This window comes from Cynara cardunculus, unplaced genomic scaffold (assembly GCF_001531365.2).
Source record: "Cynara cardunculus var. scolymus isolate 2C unplaced genomic scaffold, CcrdV1 Un_Scaffold_853, whole genome shotgun sequence".
NCBI lineage: Eukaryota > Viridiplantae > Streptophyta > Magnoliopsida > Asterales > Asteraceae > Cynara > Cynara cardunculus.
In genome coordinates, this window is record NW_020200632.1 from 33874 (window position 1) to 60307 (window position 26434).

Genomic DNA, 26434 nt, shown 5'->3' on the forward strand with positions numbered 1-26434 from the left:
ATCCATACACTTCCTTACTCTTCTTTTTGATGTAGTACATTACCAGAAATGCCACAGGAACAAAATATGGGAATTGAGAATGTCTTCAATGTTGTTTCATTTGTCTCAGATTTCTCAAAACTAATTACGACTTTTTCTGATCACAACTGACAAACCTTTTGACATGATGAAGTACATATATTTCTAGGAGCTGCACATACACGCTTAGTTGGTACTGACAGATGTTGATTGCAGTACGCCTTAAAATGACTAATCACTATTCGCTACCTGAAGCATTGTTGCCATTAATCTTCATTGTCAATTGACATCCCAGATGAACTACCAAACTGTTCTGATTGTTGCTGGTATGGCGGCCTAAAGCTTGACTCCAGTATCTGGTGAGTTAGGCTCAATGCTGGTTTGGAGCATGTTGTATCCATGCTCACTCGTCGTTTCTTCATTGACCTCTCACCTCTTGGACTCTCAATTGGCGACCCCAAGTGACACCCCGAGTCTGGTGTTAATGGTTCATGTCTAGAGGAGAATGATTCGTCTACAGAAATGCTCTTGCCTGAGGCCCGTTCCTTCTCAGGCTTGTCCAGGAGAGGTGACTCAAAAGTAGGACCTGGGGCCGCAGAGTCGGTTTTATTATCAGATTCTGGGCCAGGCACTTCTGAAAGCACCCCACCAAGTCTCTGTTGCTCTTCAATTATCTTCTTCAGGTACTTCCCTTGGGCTTCTATCCTTAGCTGAAGTTGTCTTTGCACCTGCAAAAGATTATGCACAAGAAGACCTTTAAAATGTTGAATTAAGAGAGCATCATGAGTCTCGAACATCAACAGCCCGAGTGCTCTAGTGATAACAGAAATCAGGTAGTTTCAGTAATCATTAGAGACCTCATATAACCCCTCTTATTGTCCCCGTAACCTTGCCCTTTATGAGAGTCTAATACACTTGTTTGAAATAAAACCAAAAGTACAAAGCAGGCCCCTGTAAGAGTAAAGGTCACACGTACAACCCAAATTAAAAGGCAGTTTAAAAAATGAAACTGCTTAGTTAATTACCATATTTTGAAAATTACTATGGTTTCATAGGTACTTGTCCAAAATCCAAGATACCAAGAAATGGTTCCAATATGGCAGTTGGCCAACATTGAGAAATCAGCACTAGGAAGTCGTATAACCTAAAAACACTTGGCATTAATATTCACTGGACTGTTATGAACACAGTCCCTGTTGTATATGGCAACTGTAACAAAGTGGCATTACTGTATATACGATTATTTAATTTTCAGGTTTACCATCTTGGCCTACATTAAATACCTTTTTTTCTTTCTGAACCATAAAGTTCTCTCTTTCTCCCTTTATTCTAAGCGGTGGGAAAAAAAAACCAGTAAAATAACCCAAACATGATCACCACCTCTACCGCCAACATTTCATCACAGTTGTCATCAGCAACCATTATCTGATCGTAGTGAACATGGATACCGATATACCACAGTTGCTTGAACTCAATGTTGTCTGTTATTGATGGTTTGATATTTGTTGATTGTGTAAGCTACTCTTTTGCATAACCTATTTGGTCTTTAACAATTTTTTGGCCCTCTTGGTGGTTTGGCTTTAGATCTTTGGTTGCTTTTGTTGATTTTTCTAGAGTTGTTTGCTTTTATTTCATACGATCTCATGTTGAGATCTTATTAGCTTTTCTGCCCGAGTTAAAATAACATTTAATAATCCTATTGAAACCTTTCACGTTAAAGATGTATAATATTCCTCTAGTTATTTTACCAAACTTATGAAGGGTAATGGAATGTGAGGTGTCATATTGTGCCTTCACATTCAAGGGACTGGTATTTGCTGAATGCAAAAACTGACATGTACATTGTTTTTCTTAGGAATTTGATCCTTGTGTCCTTGGTGTCATTGTGTGAGGTTAATCCTACTCCAGCTACGATCCCAATATTATGATGCACTTAAGTTTCCACTTCAAGCATACATCCTGAAGAACAAAAATAGAGACATTGCTCCTGCCCTCAACCGTTCTGACTCTAGAGAAACCTCAAAGTTCCCCTACCACTAAACCGGACAATTCCTACCACTCAGCATAACAACCACGAGACTTGAGGTGCCATATCTACAGAGCATTTCTGTTTTATTGCTCAAAATGTTTCTTGTGCTCATTTATTCCCCCATCATTTTTCCTTCATCTCTGTTGTCGGAAGTTACTGTTTTCCTATAAGGTGGCTGTTGCAGCATCATGAAGAAGTGCTCATAAGAAAAACCTGACCTGGGACCTTGTTGAACGTAAGACGAATGTACATCTTAATCCATAAAACTAAATACCAATGACACCTCATCTTCGATCCTATGCCTTGATATCAAGGGACATTTTGCTGGGAATGATGGTGGTTGTGGACTTGTGGTTGAAGGGATATACCACAAAAATAAGTTAGAAAAAGATAGGCAAGCCAAACTTTTGCTATTATACTAATATTTTAACACCCAAAGCTTTAAGTAATATGACATTACAAGCTCCCTTGCTTAAACCTGAGTCATATCCAAATCATATAAAACCATGGAAGAAAATTATTAATAGCCCATTATCAAAGGCTTAAAAAGGGCTGATAATTCATAATTTTAACACAACATTACAAAATCCCTCAATTAAATTCCTAAAGCCTTATTAGGGCTGAATACAGACAAAAAACCATAATGTCACATGGCAAGGTGAATGACAATCCAATATCAAACCTATAGTTTAATACCATTTATAGGCGAGAAACAATAGAACTAATCACATAACCTCCAAACAACTAAGCCATGATGGAAACTTATTGATAACCAACAACCACCAAGAGCTTATAAGGGGCTTGCAATTCACAATCATAACTGATTTAGAACATAATATTACAAGGATGTTCTGCATAAGAAATCTTATTTCAAACAATAATATGATTATTAATTAGAGAGTGAGAAACCAGGTAAAAGAAACATATATCGTAGGAGTATAACACTGATTGATTATAGAATGTTCAAAGAAATATAACCTCCAATTGCTCATGCAGTCGCTTTTGCACCTCCATCTGCAGTTTTAGTGCTTCTGTGATTTGCATTCCACTGCAGAAAGAAAATAGCAAGTCCATTTTAAGAAAACTAAAAGTTGAATTAACAAACGCATCGCTCGTCGTTTTTGTCACAGCTAAGCCATGCAAGCTTGGTAGTTAAGACAAGTTTCCCATCACCCCCAAATGCTCTCAAACATAGATTACTTCATATCACTACATCAGATTGCATGTTCATGCTATGTATGGCTAGAATGCATGAGACCTTCAGTGGCTAGAACTAAAACAACTGGAGAAGAAAGAGACTTACGAAGAGCCATCCAAACTGGAAATCATATCACTTGATTCCTTCTGGTTGAATGTTTTTCCTTGCATTATTTGAGCAAAATAATCAGGCACTAACAGTCATCAACTCAAGAAAGTAATACTACAGGTACACAGACAAAGGCAAAAACAACAATGACATGTGTAAGTGAAGAAAGATTAATGGATTATGTACCTTCAGAAGAGGAGTCCGGGAGATACTTTGCAAGCCGATATTTCTGTAAAATAGCAGGAATATAGAGCTCAACAAAGAAACAGTTTGTCCAAGGATAAAAGATCAGCACAATACATATATAACATTTCTGTTACCTGCAAATGACTCTTTACATGATAAATTGTTAGACCTTGAACACCCATAACTCTAAGGACACCTTTTGGAGTAGCCCCTGAAAAAGGAAACCAAACTCTCACAACATAGAAATGGCATTAATAATGCTCTCAAGAAGATAACCTTTGGTTTTTTCCCACAAATGAGATTAAATATCACTTCAAATTTGTTAGAAGCACTATAGACATTAGCGCAAATTGTTCCTTAGGTGATAATGGTAAGAAAGTGTCCTTTTTTCTTGTTCATGTAAGTAGTGGTTTTAAGGAGTATTTGTATGTACACAGTTTCAAGTCAAAGTGTCCAGAGTTTGTACCATGTGTCATACTTCTACATGGTTTTAGACCCTAGGATTTCAAGCTACTGGCAACATTTAACTTATCTTTATACATACACAGGCCTTTTGGAGTGCCCATTGACTTCTGTCTCTGTAGTTCTGTACACAATCAATTTAGTTATGGGTATATACTATTTTGATCCCCATTTAATTGATTGATTTTCTTATTCATCTTGAAATCACAATATATTTTTACAGCTTGTCTGAAATCAGTCTTAAGAAAGCAAGGTTGCTCCTGGAGTTGCTAGCCAGTCCACATGAAACATCTTATGGACTCTTTCCAGGTGTGAGATCTCATCAGGCTTTCTTCACTCACAACCTTAAAGAAAATGCTTGCTAGAGGTGGTTGTGTCATTGACATAACAAAAATCATTTATAATATCTCTTTCTATATCTCACCGGCATATGAGAAGTTTCATAATCATCAAATGATAATCCAGTGGTCTGTGTTTCAACCTGACTGCATTCAGGTTCAGATCTGCATGGTTGCAGAGAGCTGACACTTCTGTGTGGTTACTTCTTAACAAAATTGTCTCTAGGACATGAAAAAGACGCCTTTAAGAAACCAACCTTTATCCACAAACAATACAGCTACAGCAGGAGCAATGATGCTAGCTCTTTATTTCTCCTTGCAAAAAATCTGAAATGGTTGGAAGTTTCTTCTAATTGGATTCATATTCAGTCTAGTCCCTATTATTTAGCTGGAATATTTATAAATGCATATTAATAGTACATACATAGGCTTCCATACTAGAGCACCAATATTGCAGTTTTACAGCTCTATATTTTAGCCATGTGCGAACATTAAAGTGAACCACTTCTACAATATCATTTGACTAGTCCTTGCAGACAATTTAGTTGTAGTGTAGAGGTACAAACTATTCCTGTTAACTGAGCGGTACATTAGTGCTCCTTACAAAAGCATATAACAGTTTCCAGTTTATTACTCTGTGGGCAGAATAATATCAGTGAATCCTTTTCATTAGAGCATTAGAGCGCTACATTAGTGCTCCTTACAGAAGCATATAACAGGTTCCAGTTTATTACTTTGTGAGCAAAATGATATCAATACTTAATAATCCTTTCAATACTCTTTCTGGACATCTCTGCCATTAAATCTTAGGTGGGCCTCTCAATATGTGAACATTTTGACAAATAGTAGTGTTTAAACTTCAATTCAAATTTCTACAGTTCAAATTGTTCTTGGATGCTAAATTGAGAACAGCAGAACCACCAACAGCAAATAGACTTTTAACTCAAATTAATTGGGATGGGCTAAACATGAAAAACCATTGTCAATATCAAAGAGGTGAATGAATCCTAGAAAGACTTGGGAACTAAAACGAGAATATCATCCCTCCTTTCTCCCCTATTCAAGGTTAATACTGGCGGTTTGTCCCACTGGGTAAAATCTCAATTCACAAATTACAATCTTGTCCTAAAGCGCTAGTGCCTCTAAAGGTCTATGAAGGATAGAACGAAACATCCTAAGAGTTTTTTTTATCTTCTTAACAGTCAAAGCTTAGAATACCTTGACATGATACCAAAATGTGGAAAAGTTCTTTTATGCAAATTATCACAAACATCTTTGATGCATCCAGTTTATTGACAATGACATAGGTTATAGACAAACAGTAACCATTTTTACAGTAAAAAAAGACTACAAGAAGTTAGAAAGAAAAAGCTAAAAAAATTCACTGTACAGTGCTGACAAAGAAGGGCAAGACCCCAAAGGAACATCAAAGTAACTCACTATCTGGGCCACCCAGTTGTGCCACAGCATCAACAAATCGTTCATGGAGCTCATGAGTCCAACGAAGTCGTTGTTTAGAGGCCAGACTAGGGCTGTTGTTGATACCATTAGCTCCATTGACCAGGTCCATGACGATGGCACAAGTTGATGGATAGTCAAGGCATATTGTGTTGTTGAGAAGTAGACTTGAGCTTGAAGCACCCTACATTTAATGCAAAATCACTGATCTAATTCCATAAAATTTCCAATTTAATCAACATGTATTTCTGCCAACGAGGGGATCACACTGCAAATGAAAAACAACGGAAGCTAGTAATTTAAAATAAGAGTCTACTGAAGGAAGAGAAAATCTTGCCCACTCTCTTCTGAAAATTTCACAGGAAACAGATTATATAAAGCAAAGCGATGAACTCATTGCATAACTAGATGATCTGGTACGAGACTCTCTCCATGAAGAGGTTAGCAAACAATTAGACAAAGATCAACAAGTAACACCTTTAAGTATCAAGTTCAAGCCACCTCTAAAAGCCTTTAATAACTACGGTTTGTTAAAGGTATAAGTTCAACCTCAGAGTACCTGGCAAAACATTGACAGAATCGTTTTTAAAATATGATTCCTAAATGAAGTTGTTGCTCTTGATCTAAGACAGATAATAGATAAAACAACAATAAACGACAGATCATTTTTAGTCTAGGCCGATGTGGTTGAAATTGCTGTAAGGAAAGTATAATTGATGATTAAATTTCAAATTTCTATCTCTTTGTTGGTGATTTTAGTGAAATCAGCGGTCTATTTTGTGTCACTGGATTCATAAGAGAATATGGGGTTGTTAGTTGAGCTATAACACGGGCTAGAAGATGTGAAGTGCAAACTCATGTAAGGTAACTAGAACCTGGAATGGCTGGATGGTGCCATATGGCGGGGGTCAAGGGCCAGCGCCCCGAGAGCTCTATGGAATTTATGAAGAGAAGTGGGGTCACCGAGGGAGGGGNGGGAGAGATGTATGCAGACCTAACCTCTACCATTAAGAGAAGAGCGGTTGTTTCCCTGACAACCGCTGGCTCTTTCCTTCCACTTACAATATGTTTACTAATTATTATTATCTTATTGCCTGATTTTTGGCTTTTGGCTTTTTGTATAACTTAGGTGGCCCACTGAAACCTTTTGGGTCTAGGATCATGCCTATTTCCCACCTATTATACGAAAATAATAAAAATAGAAACTGAAAATCCTATAAATATGCCGACCTCCTTGGCTTTCCTCTACCCCACCAAACATCTGCAAAAAGACCACAGAGCCATATATTGCCATATAATTAAAGCAGGAAGTGCACCTAATATATCCTGAGTCATCATATGAATGGATCCCAAATCTCATAACTTAATAAATTAAGACCAGGTCTAGAAACTACTTGGGTTAGCATATCCAAAATCACAACAGAACTGCCTAGAGCACATGGCCTGCTCCCATACTCCTATAATAATGAAGTAAAAAGTGAGCACCTAAAGATGCTGAATATATGGTTCTTAGTTAGAGTATTACAATGCACAGCATAAGCAATTATTCTGTCTAATTTCAGGTTCCGGAGCATACTACTTATAATTGCTGCGGCAAGCACAAACAGAGTCAACAGATGGCTATAGTTTTAAATCAGTAAACTTGAGAAATGGAACTAGAATGGTACTTAAAAGACAAAATTGTGGACCATAAACAATTTCACAAATAATTTGTAATAAATGCTGACATGTGAATCAGTAGATTTGCATGAAGTAGTAAAGGAAGAAGAGATATTGCACAAATACTAGGAGAGCGAACAGAGGGGACCAACACAAAGGTTAGGGTTCTATATTTACAGTTTATCATTTGTTCTTCAATATTTATTATCCTTTGAAAGTTCAATCTTTATTTCAAGAACATAATATAATAAAAAATTAAAAATATTTGCTTTTTAACATGGGTACAACAAATACTAAGATAAAAGTATATGTTATTTACTTTAACTCGGTAATGTAAAAGAATTCGTATTAACATAGTAATTATGCTTTAAGCCACTCAATAATATTGGAAACTGAATAACAACAAATAAATACTTAACTGTTGGGAATAAAATATAAAATCAATAGAAACTAAACATTACAATTGAAAAAAAAAAACTTAAATGTTGGGAATAAAATATAAAATCAATTTTTTTTTGACAGAAATAAGAAATGATAGCATACGAATATGAGGTTATGAGTAAGGGTTGAAGATTAGTTTCAGAAAAGATTAGTGCGATTGAGATTAGTTGAAGGAGGAGAGGTTGTTTCAGCAAATTGAATTTGTATACAAAGATAGATTCAGACACAGAGTTAGGGTTGAACTAGTATTCGAGTGGAATTGCAGGAATATGCTGATTAAAGATAAAGCTGTAAAATTAAAGAAGAAGCGAAATGGAAAATGTAAGATAGCCGACCTCAGATTTCAACAGTCGATTTGAAGCAGGAGGAAATGAGGCGAAGGAGATGAATCGGAATCGGAATCGGAATCGGAATGAGGTCGGGTGGTTGTTGAGTCGAGTAGATCAGGCCTCCTTCCTGAAACAAAGTCCACGCACCAAAACCTCCACCTTCATATCAATTTCTATTTTTCTAATAAAAACAAAACCATCTTATATATATTTTATTAACTTTTTCTTTTTATTTTAACTATAATAAATACTTTACTCCCAAAATTTATGTTAAAATAATTTCTTTTTCTTCAAATAATTGGTGCGATGGAGACAAACGACTTAGACTTTTTTTATGAATTATTAATATATTTTAAAACTAAACATGAATAATAGAAAAGGGCAAAATTGGATGTATTTACCGGAGATTTGCTTGGAAATTTTATGATTAGGGAGTTGAATGAAAATAGTTTTTATTTATAGCAAACTAAATAAATAATAAAAAAAATTGTTAATTAACTTAACTTGAAGTTTAACATCCTAATAAATATACATATATGTTTGGAAAGTGCTTTTACATAATGATGAAAATTGAAAGAAAAAAACAACCAACCGATGTTATCTGATTGTTGACTTACCATTCACGGACGGATCGATTTATGAACAAAATCTTTGAACCTTCTTCATCCTTCATATATTAAACTGGTCCATATTACAACTTGCTTTCATTTCTGGCAGAAGTTTATCCCTTAGCATCTCATTAATATCATTGAAATCAGTATTAGCCCCATCCCCAGCATAAAATACATGATTGCTTCCCTTAACATATACCTCACTAAACCCTGGTATTTTACTGATCGCTTTCCCCTTCATCTGCCTCCTTACTTGCGCAGCTTCCTCCCATTTTCCACATGCTGCAAATACATTTGCCAATACTACATACCCTCCTGATTCACTTGGTTCAAGATCTATTACTTTCTGTCCTATTTCTTTTGCAACTACATCATCCCCATGCAATTTGCAAGCACCAAGTAGTGCTCCTAAAACAGCAGCATCACGCTTATCAGGAGGCATTTCGCAAACCAGTTTCAAAGCCTTGTCTACTTGCCCAGCTCGACCTAGGACGTCAACAAGGCAGGCATAGTGCTCAGCTCTTGGTTCCAACTTATAAGCATGCATCATTGAATTGAAGAACCTCCATCCTTTGCTCACAAGACCAGTATGACTACAGGCCGTCAAGACTGCCACAAAAGTAATTTCATCTGGCTTAATTCCTAGTCGCAGCATCCTTGCAAAGTTTTCTATAGCATGAGCACCAAAGCCATGACTGGAATATGCTAACATCATTGCTGTCCAGGAGACTATATCCTTTGTCTCTAAAGTATCGAAAGCAAGTTGGGCGTATCCAAGATCCCCACATCTGGCATACATAGTGATAAGAGCATTTGTAAGTGATATGTCAGCTCCAAATCCAAGCCGTACTGCAAGTGTATGAATTTGTGATAGCCCCAGGCAGTCCTCACATGAGATCAACACAGAGGTGATAGTACACTCATTTGGTCTAAAACAACACTGAAGCAGTAGGATTAGATGTTTGAAGGCCTCGCCCTTGGGACCTCTTAGTCCTTTGGCATAACCACCAATGACTGCATTCCAACTTACGATATCTCTTTGAGGCATTGTATGGAAAAGCTCACTGGCTTCAGCCATTAGACCTTCACCAGCATAGGCAGTTATCATTGCATTCCATGCAGCTATATCTTTTTTTGGCATCTGATTGAAGTACTGCCTGGCAAGTTCGATTGAGGCATTTTGCACCAATCCTGTGACCATAGTAGTCCAAGAAACAGCATTTCTTCTAGGCATAGAATCAAATAACCCAATAGCTTCTTCAGTTCTGTTGTCCTTAAAACAACCTTGAATCATTATGTTCCATGAGTATATGTTACGCTGTGGCATTGCAATGAAGACTTTAAGTGCTTCATCAGTTTGGCAATTATCGATGTATGCCTTGATCATGGCAGTCCACAGAACAACATTTTTATTGGGAGTCTGATCAAAAATAGCCCGTGCTTGATCAATCAAACCGTTATGAGCATAGCCTAGGACTACAGCAGTCCAAGAAACTACGTTCTTACCAGGCATTTGATTGAAGAGCTTCTGCCCCTCACGGACGTGTCCATTCCTAAAATACCCAGAAATTAAACTGGTCCATGAGTAGACGTTCCTGTGGGGCATTTGATAAAAGATTCTGCAAGCCTCGTCCATGCGGCCAGCTTTGGCGTAAGTATTAATCATTGCAGAATCAGCGACTATATTCCTCTCCGGCATTGCACGGAAGAGACCTTCAGCTTTGAAGAGATTATTGTTCTTTATGTAGACAGTGATCATAGAAACGTAGGAAACAACGTCTCGGTGAGGCATTTCATCAAACAGTTTCCGCGCTTCATGGACTCTCCCGACGCGACCTAGATTAGTTAATCTGATATTGTAGATTTTGGTTGAAGGTGAAGAAAATGGAGGGTTGAATTTGTAGGAGGGATGTTGGTGGGTGCAAAAGTTGCGTTGTCTGTGACGAGAAACGACGAGCAGAAAGCCGGATAAAGAGCTCGTCCACCTCCACCTCCACCTCCACCTCCACCTCATGAATTTGTTCATATTCATTTTACTACCAAGTTATTGACGGTGTGGGTGTGGGGGAAATGAAATTAATTCGAAGTGGTAGTTCCCGTTTGCAGGGCTCTTTGTTCATTGCCACTTGCTAATTAGTAAAAATCAACTTTAAAATGGATGATATATTATTTATAATATCTTTTGCAAAAATAGTACTAGGCAGATGGTAAAACTAAAACATATATAGCTCATGTGCTTGAATTGAAACCCACCCCATCATATTAATTACTTCAACTGAATATGTTTTTGGAAGCATAGCATAGCATGCTAGTAGTATACATTCATTTTTAAGCGAATAGAATCTTGCATATATGGTGTACTCTTGCAGGCCTTCTCATATTACGCAAACAACCAACTCTCTGGTAACAATTAATCGTACATGGAGGTTTCTACCTCTCTCTCCCTTTATTATTATTATGACCATCATGTGATCTACTTCTTTGTATCCCTGTCTTCCTAGGATCCATGGTTTCCCTTTCTTTCTTGAACCCCATTTCCACAACCTTCTTCCTCCTTGACTTATGCTTTGATTCTTGTTCCAGCGTTTGCCTTGTGGTGTCAGGAGTCTTACTTCTACCACCACTCGACTCTTCACCTGAACCCAATACTAATTTATTTTTCAGCTCATCTTTTGCTTTACTTGATTGAGTTTCTGATTGTATGTTGCGAGTTTTCAATTGTTCAAAGTCATGGCCAACGGTTGTCTTGCTGCCACTTCTCTCTTGATCAAAGAAGAGGACTTGCACAACCATTCTCAATGGAAGCTTTTCATTTTTCACAGCATGAGCACAAACCCCTGGGGACAATTTTTGACAGTCTATAATACTGCACAATTGCTTCTTCTCTTCCTTGCTCGTTCCAGGATGTTCCTGTTCATCATCATCATCCTCATCAACAATTACCAAGGAAAGGAAAACACGTTTTAAAAAAGAAAAGAAAAAAAAAAGATGTTTATATTGTTCTTCCTTCCGGTCCTTACCTTTAGATAGATGTTGATTGCTTTGTAAAGATTGTCATGTTGAGGACGAGCAAATTCAGGTAAAGTTTTTGCAAGAGACACTAGTTTCTGTACTGGCATATTTGCATCCCTTGCAACCATTTTAAGGTAAGAGTCGGTGAGTTCCCCCACCTTTCTAATCAAGTCTTCACTAGAATTTGGTTGTCTTCTCCATCGCATGATAAAACTCTCCACAACAGCCTTAACCAAGGCAATATCATGGATGTGATCTTTATCATCACAAGAGTCGGATGAAAGTAACAACAAATCATTTGGTGTCGCATCCTCCAATTGCAAGCTACATCGCTTAATAAGTTGTGTCTTGATCACTGGGGATGCCCCTAAAAGATTGGCTAAGCTAAGGAGTCTCAACAGGAATCCAACTGAAACAGATCCTTTATCTTCTGGGATCATGCTAATGATGGTCTCCAGTTGTCCTTTTTTGTTTACAGATTCTTGTTTGCTCATTTGAGAAGCTGTAGAGGTTTCAGGGTTGGGCCTTCCGCTTGTCAAATCTGGTAGCCAAATACATGAGTAAACATGCAAAGCTTCACCAATAAGTTGTGGAGGCAACATGTTAGTTAACTTCACAGTATTAATTATGCATCTGAATAGATCTATATCAAGGTTTGCTATATCCTCTGTCCACCAATCCTTAGGGGCAGACTGGTGGTGCTTCTTTTGTGCATATCCTTCTCTGGTGTAAGTGTAGGACCATCTAACCTGCAAAGCCTCTTCTTTTAGTGCAGAGTTCAAACATTCAATAAAAAATTCAGTTCTATTTCAACTTCTGCAATCTTTGATAAAGATAAAGAAGAGTGACAATCCATTCAGAAGCGAGTCTTATTGCTCCTGTATCTGTCTTATATGTTTTAATGGAGGCAGATGAAGCTGAATGTTTGTGATTACCTTGGTGGGGGGTGTGAGCACTTTCTCGACAATAGAATCAATGCATCTTCTGATAATCCCAAGGTTTTCAGACCATTCGGGAAGCATTACAGTTGTCTGCAGTGTGACAATTGAATCCTTCCACCCCTCAAGGATGCATGAATTAAAGAAAGCCTCTAGCTTTGAGACAAAGTTTCCCTTCTCAACAGAGTCGGTCATTTGCAGGAACTTAGCAGCACATATTGCTGGTACAAAGTTATGGGCACTGAGATCAATTGTGATCCCATAGCAAAACTTAGCACACAGCTCAAAAGCACCTTCACCGCCAGGGATATCATGAAGCTCTAGCGCAAATCTGCTGCAATCCCCCCTATCAGAGCAAAGTCTCTGTAAGAGGCCGCACTTTGGAACAAGCGGAAACTGCAACTAGGGATACAACAATTTTCCATGTAATTTCGGCCAAAAGAGTACTAAACTAGTAATGTATTTAAAGATCATACCCTATGGAGAAGATAGGTGATGTTGTTGACACATATGGTTAGGTCACTTGGTAAGTCTGAAAGTATCGTCCTGCATTTTGTTAAACATCAACTACTTGCAGCATATTAACAATAACAATAATGTGTTCTCATATAGAAATGGAGTTGCGAACCTGATGGCTTCTTCTGTATAAAAGTTGTCTGGCCTTGTCCCAAGTCGCATAAACTTCATCTTAATTTGGTCTTTATATTTCTGTGTATTTATAAAGATCCGGAAATCAACACCTACTTTAGTTTCTTCCACTTTCTGTAGTCTATAAAGCAATAAACTGCATGGCAAAAGTGAAAATTACACCCTATTTGACTGCAACATAAGCATTCACTACCTTGTTCCTTAGGTTGAGGAGGTTGCTATTACTTGGATGGCGAAGAACATGAATGCAAGTCAGAAACCTAGAGGAAAATTTACAGCTAAAATTAAGAAAGAATGATAGAATTGGTAAGAAAATCGAGAAATGAGAGAGGGAGAGAGTTTGTGTCTGAGAGACATTACCAAAGATTGTCTGCAAACAACTTGGAGCCATTCCGGAATGGTTAAAATGACAGCTGATGTAAAGAACCTTGGGGAAACATCTAATGGCACAGTATCAAGCAAACTTTTACATAACAATAGCACAAGCAACATTTCCATAAACATGAAAAAGTGTAGGTTAATTAACAGCTTGAATATAAGCTTGATCGCAAATTTATTCCTTTCTGATGCATATATAGCAGAAAGTAACTTGACTATACAACTTTTCATATCTGTAAGGATCTCCATGAAGGTTCAACTGGGTTTTTTTTTCTTCCCATATGTCATTATGTTGGCATGAATATAGTTTTTTTATATCTTGTGTCCTTAATTAGCAGGATATACATACCCTAAAGTAGGGTATGTAGTGATAAATAGTATAACAAGTCGATATCACAACATTCATGACTCCATCAAATATCCTAATTGAGAGAAACTGGAATATGAAGATGAAAACATGGAATGAATGAATGATGTCACCTGGAAAAAGGAAAATTAAGGCTATTGGTTGGTTGCAATCAAGCAGCAAACTTTATGGTCCAAAAGGCTGCAAATTAGGCATCCACATCCACAGAAGCTAGCTCCAAGAAAGAACAATAGTGCAGGTATAGTGTATATATATAAACTGCTTCACCTTTTTAGATGAGTAGCTAGTTAGCTAGGCAAAAAAATGGAAGTTGAATCAGTATCTCACCTGATGTAGCTGCTGATAAAAAGGAATCGAACTGAATGGGTTTAGTCAACGGAATTAATAATGTATGAATAAGAAAAGCAATTAGAAGGGCAAGGTGACAGAAAGTGGGGAAAAGAGAGAAAGAAAGATATTTCGTGTGTATCCTCATCATGATTTCCCCCACTAGCTAGCTAGCTTTCGTATATTCCTTTGATTGACATAAATATATATATATATATATTTGTATATCTAATCCAGCTGTCTTGTGTTCACACCATTGGATGCATATTAATTTCACACCAACAGAAAAGATGGTGAAGATGGGAGTGGTCGGTTGGAAGATTTATTTTTTGGAGAGCAGACCAGACCAGACATGCCCAACATTTCCACATCACTGTCACTTGCATGCTATGCTCTACCATTCATTTTAATTCTCTATGTATACTCTATTATATATTTTCATCCATCTTTTCACTCTACATTCTGAATTAAGGGTAATTAATTGTAATTGTACAAGTAAAGCCAATATTAAGTAATTAGTATTCCCTTTTGATCTTCTTTCTACCATTAAATTAAAATAATATATATGTATAGTTGGTCGATGGGGAAAAAGAGTACAAGTTTTCATGAGGTGGCATGCAAGGAAGATATGATGATGATGGTAATTAATCATGAGCATCATATATATATATATATATATATATATACCTTTGCATGCAGTATGATTACAGCCTGCGTAGCTAGCTAAAAACAGTTGTTCCCTTTGGTCATCATTTGACGTACGTAGTTGCATGCAAATTATATTTCAAATATTTGCATCCAACCCCAACATCCATCTGCTCAGATTGCATCAGATCAAAGTCTGTTTCCTTTTCAAAAGCATATATAATATAGAGTATGTAGCTGCTTCACCTCGATCCTGAATATCTCTTGTCCAAAAATGGCTGCAGCCGTCCCATTTCGTATACCAAATTACGTACAATATTGAAGTAAATTAACATTTTTACAGAAGGGGAATAGCAACAGTATATACAGTATGAATTGGATGGGTCTTCTTTTTAATTAACTAGAATCTTTTAACATGCCTGCCTTGTTTCACTTTGTTTGTTGTGATGTGAACGTGACTGCTTCACATACACACACACACACATATATATATATATATGTATGTATGTATACATTAGCTAGTTCAAGGTTATGATAATAGAATTTCCATCACTTCAAGACATGTATTGACAACGTCGACAAAGGCTTCCACCAATGGGAAGATAACTGGAAGTGTGCTGATACGTAAGAGATAGAAGTTGTTCTAATTATTTTTCTTTTATCATTAGTTACAGGTTTAGTTTGTCAAATACATATTAATAAAACCTAGAGAAAATTTAACAAAAATCCAACACACACACACACACACGTACGAGAAGTCGCCATGCGTGGAGAAAACAACTTGGTCATCCGACAAAGAATATCGTCATGTGCATTAGATGCAAATGTTACGGTACATAATTATGAAATAAACAGATTTTGCATTCTTGTCATATTAATAAACAAATGTATAGCTAGTTCTAATTGGCAAACAGTATTCTATGCAAACTTGCGGTTGGGCATAGCATCGATTGCATATGCCAATTATCAAACCATTACCCAGTTTGTGAACAATGTTTCCACAGATGGTTTCCTTCCATCTACAATAATTTCCGCCAACCCCTTGTAGTATATTTAGTAATCAGCACATCCCAAAAGTTCCTACCATTTAGGCGATACAAATGTATTCAATGTACCTACGAGTGATCATTAGAGCATAGGATGTTCCAAACCTTCAATCAAGCTCCAAAATTTACAAGTCGGTGTCCACATTTTCTGGGCTACAATAATATTTCACCGACTTTTGGGCTACTGAGCTTACAGGATTCAAGTCCACCACTGGGTAAACTTGAACCAAATAAAACTATGTTTTACAAAGAAATTGATATGAGTCATTCAACAATGATTATAAGAGTCCAAGTAGGATGACAAGGCATACAACTAACAAGATATGAAACCACACACGCATCCAAGGTACCAACTGGAAGTTGGATTCACTATTCCTTGGGCTAGGATACATAGATATATAAAGCTACCCACCATGGTATTTTTTCTCAGTAGAATCTACGCCTGGCCAGGCAGGCATTAACATAATTCTTTCATCCATGATTGCCATGAAACTACTTCTCAAGAACAACATCAGGCTAAAGGCGTATATTTTACAACAGAGTAATATACATTTTTCCATCAAAGTTATAAATAAACATATGTACTTTAAGGCCCAACACTACATGGCATAAATTTGACTCATTTTGTTCTTTGAAGCAATCATCATAGAGGTCAAAATTTCTTGAAATATGAGCATGAATGTTCATGCGTTAAGGGACAGATCAAGCAGATATTTAAAGAATGGCCATCAGTAATCAAACATTTGTTTTTCATTTCCTCTCAGTAAGACAGATTCACACCCACAATCACGGGTAGTAATCAAATTCCAGGTCCAGGGCAAAAATAGATAACAGAATATTATAACAAAAAATGTCAATTTGCAATAGGACAAAGCACCTATGTTTTTGCACAAAACATTGAACCTTCAACTCACCATAATTAAGCTTCATAGCACTGACCATCCACAAGGTTCATCTCCTTGTCTTGGCTAGCCAAACAAATCATCATCACTATCATCATTGCCCAAATTACTCTCTGGCCTTAAAGTTACAGCACCAGTTGCAGCACCAGGAGGCTTGCTTTCATCATCTTTTGCTGGAGAAGCTTCCCTTCCTCCAGAATATGCCCAGGAAGAACCCACTTTGCTAGATAATGAGTCTCCATAAAGGTCATCATAAATTCCACCTCTGGCAGGAGCTTTAACTTTATTTAGGACTTGTTGTAGTTTATCAGTCACACCTTTTGGGGAAATACTAACTTCCTTTACGGAGGAAGATTCCTTCCCTTTAGGTATTACTGTCGTTTGTACAAGTGATTCATACTTCCCAACAAGACTACTACCTTCTTTGACACCCATTGGACCAGGCTCTGTCTCTACATCTGCACCATCAGACACGCCAACAACTTCAATCAGCTCTCCCCCAACTTGATCTCTAAATGCCACTCTTGTCTTCTTAATTCTCTTAACAGGTCTTTCTGTCTCATGACTGGCATAATTTCCACCCACAGAGCTAGAAATCTCAGCAGATATAGATACAACTTCGGATTTAGACAGATTAAAACGGTTTACAAATGTATTATAAGCTAATATGGCTTCTTCATCAGAAGGATCAGGGAGCGGGGGCAAGTTAATGGCTGTTGGCAGTGGAGGAGGGAAAAGGGCTGCATTATCCTTTTTTAAGATATAAACCCTAGTCGAAGCAGCAAAGCGCAAAGATTGTCCCACCTCAAGCTCAACGGGAGAATCCTTGGTCAATCTCTCATTTGCAACAAAGGTGCCATGTGCAGATCCTAGATCAATTACATATATACTGCAACACAATAGCTCTCACTACTATCAGCACATAACTAACAAGCAAACTGAATTCACTGAAAGAACAAAAGAGGAACATGGGCAGTAAGCAAATATCAGACCTTCCATTTTTATGAGGAACAACAGCAGCATGTTGGCGCGACACTGATTGATGATCAAGAACGAAATCACATGTTTGAAGCTGCCTCCCAAAGATGTGTCTTCGCTTATCAAGATTAATCCTGTCAAGAACCTCACCATCCTTCAAAACATCAAGATAGTAAACACCAGGACGGGGTTCGATAGCCCAATCAGGAGGCTGCCAAGTAGATTGCCCACCACCAACTTGTGTTACTTGCTGTGGAGCAGTGGCAACCAGCCCTGCATTGTCTGCAGGTTTTTGAGAAAATTGCTGCTGGTTCTGGTGTTGGGTTTGCTGATTTGGAATATCAGAATGGGAATGTAATTGTGTTGAATGAGAAATGGCTTTAGAAGGGGGCTGTGTGGTCGTTGGTTTATTTGCTACCGAAAAGGGTTCTAAAGTTTGTGCCTTTTTGAACCTTTCAAGACCTGTTCTACCATACATGGCTTTCTTTGAATTTCTGAAACAAATTCCTTTAAAGAAAGGAAACAACGTTTCTTTAACTCTGAGGAGGATCTCTTTTCACGTAACATTTCACTCCCATTGAAATCCTATGTTGAAATAGAAAATTATTCATCAGATCAACAGCAAAGAAGATATTCCACTCTCATCCAAGGTTAGGTTTATGTATAGGCAGATTCACCCAAATGCCCTTTATTTACAAGTAGGGCTCAATTAGCTTATATGTAAAATAACAAATTAGAAATCTAGAAAGAAAAACAAAAGCCTGAACTTTATTGGAAGTAAAGATTAAGGTTTAACATAAACCGAGTACAAACCAAAATACCTGGCAAAGATCCTTTTGTCCAGTCCATTGAAAACATAATGGTAAGTTTTGGAACTGGATTTCCTATGGTCTAGGAGTTAGAATCATCAGAGAATCAGCTAAATGTTTTAAACTACATTAGGTTCAACTCCAGTTCCATACCTCAAATTCCATAAAACTCTACCTACAAATAGTCAATTAGATAAAAGAAAAAAATAAATGTCCAGCATAGCATTGATATAAATACGCGTCTATGAAGCTTTAGTATAATTTAACATAAATCAACAAATTGTAAGGCTCCAACCAGGATCAAAACCCAGATAGTAAATTTGGTTTCATGGGGGATGAAATTGAATGGAAAGAGAGCGATTTGATTTAAGCTTAAGAAAACCTAATTGAAAAAAAAGGGAAAAACAGCTTTAGAGTTAGTTACCTGTGAAAGGTTGCATTCATATACGGATTGAAAGAGTTATGGGAAGCGATGGTCATGATTGATTTATCAGAATCGGAAATCCATGGGAGGGAAGGGAAAGAAAACGGGTCTGTGTAGTAATCAGAAATCCATGGGGAGAGAGAAAAAAGGGTTTCGAAGGCGAAAAGTGCAGTGATTTGGGCCCTTGTTACCCCGACGACGGAATATCCAAAACCTCACCCTCTTTGCAAATTTGACCCTGACCAAATTTTAAGATTTAATATATTCAACTAATTTAAAAATAAAAATAAAAACATTAATTTTTTAATAATTTATGACAAATAATATATTTAATTAAAATATATTAGTAATATATATATATATATATATATATATATTAAGATGAATTGATGAAACTATTATAATTGAAGAAGATAGAAATAATTGGGTTATTACATATAAAAATAGATCATTAATTATAGTGTAAATAGTTGTATGGTTCCAAAAAAAAAATATCTTTTGATATTCCACAAAAAAACATGTAGCTCCTTCGGTTATGCTATGTTTTCGGAAGAAGAAATAAATAGGTGTTGATGTTACATGATATAATAATAATAATAATAATAATAATAGTTACAATGCATTATTTTACATAAATATAAATTGTATTGAAGTTGTGAGAGAAGTGTGAATAGAGGTTCCATTGGAACAAAAGAGGAACACGGACAGTAAGCAACTTGAGGTCGCCCCGCAATTCCATTAAACACATCATGCAACCTTTGCCGTGGCCCAATTTGCTTTGTGTCACAAATCACAACCTTCTTGTTTCTTCATTATTGAATGGAAACGTTTGCGATATTCTGATTACATCATTACATTATAGAGATATGTAGTTCTCTCCATCAGTTGGTTTATATATTGATTTTTTAACCCTCTTAAACCTGTTGACACTATATATATATATATATATATATATATATATATATATATATATATATATATATATGTGTGTGTATATATATATATATATATGTATGTGTGTGTATATCCTTTTCATTTTCCGAGCATATATATATATATATATATATATATATATATATATACTGATCATGCAAACATTTACATTTCAAGGCTCATGCATGCATGCTAATGAAATGTTAAATGTTCTTCATTAACTATAATTAACAAATATGATACAAGAAAACCAATGAAGGAACTAGGAAGAGAAGGGAAGCTTGTTTCTAAATCCTAGCTACTGATTTTTGGTTGTGATCAATTAGGCTCCTTGATTAATTTTGGAGTACGATCATCCCTTTGTTCCTCTTCCTTTATACTTGTTGAGTTCGGTTTCTGCTGTCTGCCTTTCTGCATCAGCCACCTCCGCCGTTTTATTAGCTTCGGTAATCTTTGCTTCTATTTCCTTGCTTTCTTCCATGCTTTTCTCCAGCTTCTCAAGGGTTTCTTTCTCTTTTTCTTTGATTGTTTCCACCTGAGCCATGATAGTTGCCACTTTTATATCAGCCGCTGTTCTTGCTTCCTCAGCTTTTCTACTCAAAGCTTCAAATTCTTCGATTGTCAACATGATCATATTATCATCTAACTGTTTCTTACACGACGACCGTTTACGCATTTGATCATTTGCAAGCTCTTCTGCTGCTTTTGCTTCTTCAACCTCTCTTCGTGCAATCTCCAGCTTCTTCTCTGCTTGTATTATTGCCAGCTCCGCACATTGAGCTTCCCTCCAACATGTTTGCACTTGTCTCTTCATATCCTCTTCTTCTTGTCTTGCCTTTTCAGCTTCTAGCCATATTTCATGTAACTTCAGTTCTACTTCCTTTACATCATTTGTCGCTTTCGTTTGTTCTGTAATAACTTGTTCAACTTTGATCTTGATTTGGTCTAGTTCTGCTTGTAATTGCTCTATTTTTAACTCATTTTCCTCGGCCACAGAAATATCCATCCTTACATTCACAAGTTCCTGTTTTAGTGACTCCACCACATCGGTAAGAGAGGTCTCTTCTTCCTTCATTTCTTCAAGTCTCCTTTTCGCCTCATCAAGCTCTGAATTTGCATTTCGTAAAAGCTCCATATCTGCAAAACGTACCTCCTTCAATTGCTCTTGTAATACATTAACTGCTTCAGTTGTTTCTTCGAGCCTTTTTTCAATATTTCCTGGATCCTCGGCTTCTTTCCTTAGACACTGCATTTTCAAGTCAATATCTTCCTTTGCCTTCTTCTTTGACTCTATGAGAAGTTGTTTTTCTTCCATACGCTTGAGATGATCTTGTTCGGCTTTGGCAGAAGCATGTCTGACACGCTCAAGGGTTTGACTCAAGTTGTCAACATCCTTGGAGAGCTCATTCATTTTCTCATGGTTGACTTTTGCAGAATGCTGGGCATCTGCAGCCCTTTGAAAACAAGCCAACTTTGCTTTCAAGGCAGTGTCGAAATCCCGTTTAAGGTTATTAAGTTGTTGCTTGCATAAAATAAGTTCATTAGCAGCGGTTTTGTACTGCTGTCTTTCGTTGTCAAGAGCTTCTTGCCAAGCTCCGTCAGGTGGTTGGGTTTTGCAGGATTCTAATTCTTCCAGTTCTTGGGCTCGAGTCTTTGCAGCCTCTGTTGCCTCGATTGCTGCTTGTTTTGATTCACTGACAGCCTCAAGTTTGTTTGTTAGCTCCTGTAACGTCTTATTGGCATTGTCCAGTTCCTCAAGTGCTTGAATTTTTGTTGATTCTGCAGATTTCACAAGTTCTTTTAACTCGTCAAGCTCCTTGAGGATCCAGTGCAGTTGTGTTTCCTTTCCCAACACACTCTATTATATTTAATTATATATATATAATCAAGACCAAATAATGAATCAATATGAATAGAAAAGAATGGTAATAATTAATTAATATTACCTCCTCAATAGTTATGGTTTTCTTGTGAAGAGGCCTGTCGGCTCTAGGGGATGCTTCACCAAACAAATTAACAGCAGCCTTAACAGATTCGAAGGGTGCCTTGGTATCAATCTCCCCAATTGCTGCTGTACTTGGAGAAGCTGGATCATTGGATGCTCTTGGAGAAGCAGCCACATTTTGGCGGTTTCTTACTTGAAAACCAAACATCATTTTCTATAATCCACCTTCATTTCATAGATTCCATGCACATTGCAATATAAAACATTAAAGAAACCAACCATTGAGAAATTTACCCAATAAGATCTAATTGAAGGTAATTAATATGAAGATAGATAAGATACATACCGGCCTCCAAGGATGGGCTGCTTCTTCTCAGAACTTTTGTGAATCAGATTATATGAATATGTTGTGCGCTTGGAAAAACATTACAGGGGAAAGAGAAGGGAAATCAAGATTCTCCCTTTCTTTCTCTGTGTGTATTTTCCAAACGAGGAGGGAGGGGCATGCCAAAAATTGGAGAATCTGACCGCAAAAAACAGAAAACAAAAGGATGGTCAAACAAATTTTGTGGGATACAATGATCATCTTGGATATATGTTTCTTACTAAATATAGAACTTCCCGTCTCTTGTTTTCAGAAGATATCTATATATATATATATACACACACACAGACAAAAGAAATGTATGCATTCTACCTTCCACTTTTACGGTTTACAAATCTTTCAGTTATAAACTTACAAAATAAAGCTTGGGCCTTTCAATTAATTAATATTCAAAATAGGGCCTTTTATTTGGAGATAAATATATATCTTAATCAAGGATATATTAGTAGGGCCACCCCACATATATCGCTTTCATATTGAAAGAAAAACAGACAGATTAAAACACACAAACGAAAGGTACAGAGATGGAAGAAGCAGATCACCATCCATTGTCCGAAAGCAAGGTGGCAAAGGGACGAGTCTTGTTCAAGCTCTATGCAGCTTCGATGCTGATGGATATGTGTCTGATATGTGCATTCAGAGCAATTCATGCACCAGCTGGAAGATATTCTTGGATTGGTTTGTTTATGGCTGAAGTATGGTTTACCATCTACTGGCTTATTACTCAGTTGGTTTGTTGGAATCCCGTTCACCATTCTCACAGGTAATTCTTCTTCTGTTCCATCCCGCCTAGCTAGCTAGCTACTATCTTATCTTCAATGTGTGGCTGGCTGTATCTGGCAGTTATGAGAAGGTGCTACCAGGTGTAGATATATTTGTGTACACAGCAGACCCAGTGATAGAGCCACCATTAATGGTGATAAACACAGTTTTGTCTGCCATTGCATATGATTACCCGCCAGAAAAGCTCAACAACTAAGTCTCTGATGATGGTGAATCAGAGTTGATGTTCTATGCACTGCTAGAGACTTCTTGTTTCTGCAAATATTGGCTACCCTTTTGCAAAAGGTACAAAATAGAGCCGCGTTCACCCTCCGCTTACTTTACTGAAGCCCACATATCTCCCATAACAAATGAATGGTCATCCATCAAGGTATATAATAATATACCTTCTGTTTGCTTGTGAATTGAGTCTCAAACATGAAATTACCAGCAGCTAGTTAAGCGCCTTCAAAATGAAACAAATATATCTATCAAATATGCAGAACTCATCTTCTAAGCGCTTACAATGAAGAAGATAATAATAATCAATTTGCATTCGAAGTGCTTGCTTTGATGACTGCAGATTTATGACCAAATGCTTATGTTTAGTCTATCTTTTACATTTTCTCATGATAGTCTAGGGTGTAATGTGTAAATATTGTTAGGCAATCAACTCAAGGTTTTGGCTTTTCAATCTTCTTCGTTGGTTTTTCATCTTCAATCCAAAAACTAACACTGTATAAACAGAATAAATACGAAGAAATGAAGAAATGAATACTCACAAAGCCGGAGGAATTAACAGAAGAGTTGAAAAAAGAGCACAGAGGTTTCAAGAATGGGAAGTCGGTTCAAGCAAATGTGACCATCAGGCTATTGTCGAAGTATTCCACATCTTTCACATAAGATTACCAGCTTATAGAATATACCTTATACATCATACTCCTCATGATAATCATACTGTCTTTTGCTATTTATGAATCTTACAGATACTGATTGATCAATGAGATCCCAGTGCCATAGATACCGAAGGGAATACTTTGCCAGCTTTGGTATACATGGCACGTGAGAAGAGACCTGAATGGCATCATAGCAGGAGCCATGAACGCCTTGGTACGCTAATCTATCTCACACATCATGCATGTATTGAGGATTTACCTTTTACTCTCAAGTCTGATAATTGTAAATGAATGAGCAGATAAGGGTGTCATCGCAGATACGCAACAGCGAAATTATTCTAAATATGGACTGCGACATGTACTCGAAACAATTCAGAATCCATACGAGATGCAATGTGTTTTTTCATGGATGAGCAGAAGAGCCAGCGGATTGTGTTCATACAATTTCCACAGAACTTTGACAACCTCACAACAAACGATGTTTACAGCAATTCTTCAAGGGTCATCAATGAGGTAAGACTCAGTAAGGCACTTCCAATATAATACAATGTTAAATCAGGTGTATTGGCCACAGCACTATCTCACATAATCTATCCAGTTTGCCATTTTGCTTCCCTGTTCTACTTTAAGCAGATAGTACAACACTACATAGAAATTAGAAACAAACAAACCTGCAGAGTAAGTTAACAGTTTTACCTTGCATTATCTTGGGTGAAGTTTTATTCTTTGATTTTATAACTAAATTAGTTTTGGAGATTGGAGGTTTGGACTCTAACGTGGGGTGCCTATATGTCGGAAGTGGGTGCTTTCACAGGAGAGATGCTCTGTGTGGCCGAAGCTATAGCAAGGACACAAGATTTTAACTGGGATAAGGAAAATCACAAAACAATGATAGAAGGTATTGATGTGCTCGAAAAGGCATGCAAAATTCTAGCAATCTGTACCTATGAACAAAACACTCGATGGGGAAAGGAGGTCCTCTTTCTCTCTCTCTCTCTGTGGATCTCTCACAAAAATAAAAATAACAAGTGTAATAACCTTGTAATAAACTATACCCTTACAGATGGGACTGAAGTATGGTTGTGCAGTGGAAGATGTCATTAATGGGATTGCGATAAAATGTCGAGGTTGGAGATCTGTCCCACTTCAACCCAGAAAGAAAAGGGTTAATGGGACTTGCTCCAACTACACTATTGCAGACATTGATACAAACTAAAAGATGGGCAGAAGGCGACTTTCAGATATTTTTATCCAAGTACTGTCCCCTTGTATATGGGCATGGAAGGATCCCACTAAAACTTCAGATTTCATATTGCTGCTACCTGTTATGGGCTCTAAATTGCTGGGCTACACTCTATTATGTTGTTGTCCCTTCTTATTGTCTCCTCAGAGGCATCTCTCTGTTTCCAAAGGTTTTAACTTTTGAGCATTTTAGAATTGATTCTATCTGAATTGTCCTCTGCCAGTTGAAAATTGATTCAAATCTATATTTTTGTCCCTTCATTCTTTTGATTTCTCCTATTGCTTAAATCCTCAGAGCAGCATTTTTACTTTTCATGCCTATAGTTATCGAGCTACTGGTTCCTACCTTTTGCATATGTATTTGTTGGAAAATATGCTTACAGCTTAGGAGAGTTTTACTGGACAGGGGAAACACTAAAAGGTTGGTGGAACGACCAAAGAATGTGGCTGTACAGAAGATTAACTTCCTATCTTTTTGCATTCTTTGATGTTGTGCTCAAGTCAATGGGGTTCACCAATACAAATTCCATCATCACATCAAAGGTTGCTGATGAGGATGCATCTCAAAGATACAATAGAGAGATCATGGAATTTGGTGCTACCTTCCCGATGTTCAACATTTTATCAACGCTTGCGCTGGTCAATCTTTTCAGTTTTCTCAAAGGAGTCAAGTGGGTGATTTGTGGATTCAAACACCAATTGCTTTAGTGAATTAACAGCACAGATGATCCTGTGCGGTTTAATAGTTCTCATCAACCTGCCCATATACCAAGGGCTCTTCCTTCGGAAGAACAATGGTCGCATGCCCTCCTCTATTACCTACCAGTCAACTATTTTAGCTATATTATTTTGTACATTAGCTTCTACTTAGATTACAACACACAAAAATATGTCCCATTTCATTTACTACCAAGAAGTTTAAAAGTTCATTGTACATTCTAAGATGATTTCCCCTTCATC

The 26434-nt window shown here is 37.1% G+C and overlaps 5 protein-coding genes and 1 pseudogene across 7 annotated transcripts; 1 reads left to right on the top strand and 5 right to left on the bottom strand.

Moving 5' to 3' along the window:
* Positions 1-50: 50 nt before the first annotated feature.
* LOC112502031 (myb family transcription factor PHL7) lies at positions 51-8399 on the bottom strand. Of its 3 annotated transcripts, none has more exons than XM_025105842.1 (7): positions 8233-8399; positions 5780-5981; positions 3674-3750; positions 3540-3582; positions 3351-3408; positions 3026-3095; positions 51-746 (listed from the first exon to the last, which is right to left on the bottom strand). In XM_025105842.1, exons 2-7 carry the CDS (start codon positions 5907-5909, stop codon positions 285-287), a joined length of 840 nt encoding a protein of 279 aa, XP_024961610.1. In that variant the 5' UTR covers positions 5910-5981; positions 8233-8399; the 3' UTR covers positions 51-284. The 3 variants fall into 3 exon arrangements, with proteins under 3 accessions (XP_024961610.1, XP_024961611.1, XP_024961612.1); XM_025105843.1 differs by having other exon boundaries at positions 5780-6065; positions 8233-8372; XM_025105844.1 differs by lacking the exon at positions 5780-5981 and having other exon boundaries at positions 8233-8373.
* A 383-nt stretch (positions 8400-8782) lies between these two features.
* Positions 8783-10869, bottom strand: LOC112502036 (pentatricopeptide repeat-containing protein At2g35030, mitochondrial-like). Its single transcript, XM_025105847.1, has one exon. It carries the CDS (start codon positions 10867-10869, stop codon positions 8896-8898), a length of 1974 nt encoding a protein of 657 aa, XP_024961615.1. The 3' UTR covers positions 8783-8895.
* Positions 10870-11074: 205 nt separating this feature from the next.
* On the bottom strand, positions 11075-13482 carry LOC112502040 (BTB/POZ domain-containing protein At5g47800). Its single transcript, XM_025105854.1, has 5 exons — positions 13416-13482; positions 13264-13333; positions 12785-13183; positions 11858-12598; positions 11075-11747 (listed from the first exon to the last, which is right to left on the bottom strand). Exons 1-5 carry the CDS (start codon positions 13472-13474, stop codon positions 11268-11270), a joined length of 1749 nt encoding a protein of 582 aa, XP_024961622.1. The 5' UTR covers positions 13475-13482; the 3' UTR covers positions 11075-11267.
* Positions 13483-16930: 3448 nt separating this feature from the next.
* On the bottom strand, positions 16931-19465 carry LOC112502047 (protein phosphatase 1 regulatory inhibitor subunit PPP1R8 homolog). Its single transcript, XM_025105861.1, has 3 exons — positions 19312-19465; positions 18093-18663; positions 16931-17989 (listed from the first exon to the last, which is right to left on the bottom strand). Exons 2-3 carry the CDS (start codon positions 18554-18556, stop codon positions 17167-17169), a joined length of 1287 nt encoding a protein of 428 aa, XP_024961629.1. The 5' UTR covers positions 18557-18663; positions 19312-19465; the 3' UTR covers positions 16931-17166.
* Positions 19466-20508: 1043 nt separating this feature from the next.
* Positions 20509-23195, bottom strand: LOC112502043 (WEB family protein At1g12150-like). Its single transcript, XM_025105856.1, has 3 exons — positions 23117-23195; positions 22191-22712; positions 20509-22102 (listed from the first exon to the last, which is right to left on the bottom strand). Exons 2-3 carry the CDS (start codon positions 22398-22400, stop codon positions 20597-20599), a joined length of 1716 nt encoding a protein of 571 aa, XP_024961624.1. The 5' UTR covers positions 22401-22712; positions 23117-23195; the 3' UTR covers positions 20509-20596.
* Positions 22896-26417, top strand: LOC112502042 (annotated as a pseudogene).
* Positions 26418-26434: the final 17 nt, after the last annotated feature.

Excerpts from the sequence above, each read along its gene's own strand:
- LOC112502031 (XM_025105842.1), bottom strand. The coding sequence starts at position 5,909 with ATGGACCTGGTCAATGGAGCTAATGGTATCAACAACAGCCCTAGTCTG. Across the intron at positions 3,751-5,779 it reads ACAACTGGGTGGCCCAGATA|GGGCTACTCCAAAAGGTGTC; the intron begins GTGAGTTACTTT and ends TTCCTTTTTCAG. Across the intron at positions 3,409-3,539 it reads CCCGGACTCCTCTTCTGAAG|GAAAAACATTCAACCAGAAG; the intron begins GTACATAATCCA and ends AAATAATGCAAG.
- LOC112502036 (XM_025105847.1), bottom strand. The coding sequence starts at position 10,869 with ATGAATATGAACAAATTCATGAGGTGGAGGTGGAGGTGGAGGTGGAGG.
- LOC112502043 (XM_025105856.1), bottom strand. The coding sequence starts at position 22,400 with ATGATGTTTGGTTTTCAAGTAAGAAACCGCCAAAATGTGGCTGCTTCT. Across the intron at positions 22,103-22,190 it reads AAACCATAACTATTGAGGAG|AGTGTGTTGGGAAAGGAAAC; the intron begins GTAATATTAATT and ends TAAATATAATAG.
- LOC112502047 (XM_025105861.1), bottom strand. The coding sequence starts at position 18,556 with ATGTATGGTAGAACAGGTCTTGAAAGGTTCAAAAAGGCACAAACTTTA. Across the intron at positions 17,990-18,092 it reads GTTCCTCATAAAAATGGAAG|TATATATGTAATTGATCTAG; the intron begins GTCTGATATTTG and ends ATTGTGTTGCAG.
- LOC112502040 (XM_025105854.1), bottom strand. The coding sequence starts at position 13,474 with ATGAAGTTTATGCGACTTGGGACAAGGCCAGACAACTTTTATACAGAA. Across the intron at positions 13,334-13,415 it reads TATACAGAAGAAGCCATCAG|GACGATACTTTCAGACTTAC; the intron begins GTTCGCAACTCC and ends AACAAAATGCAG. Across the intron at positions 11,748-11,857 it reads CAATCAACATCTATCTAAAG|GAACATCCTGGAACGAGCAA; the intron begins GTAAGGACCGGA and ends GATGATGAACAG.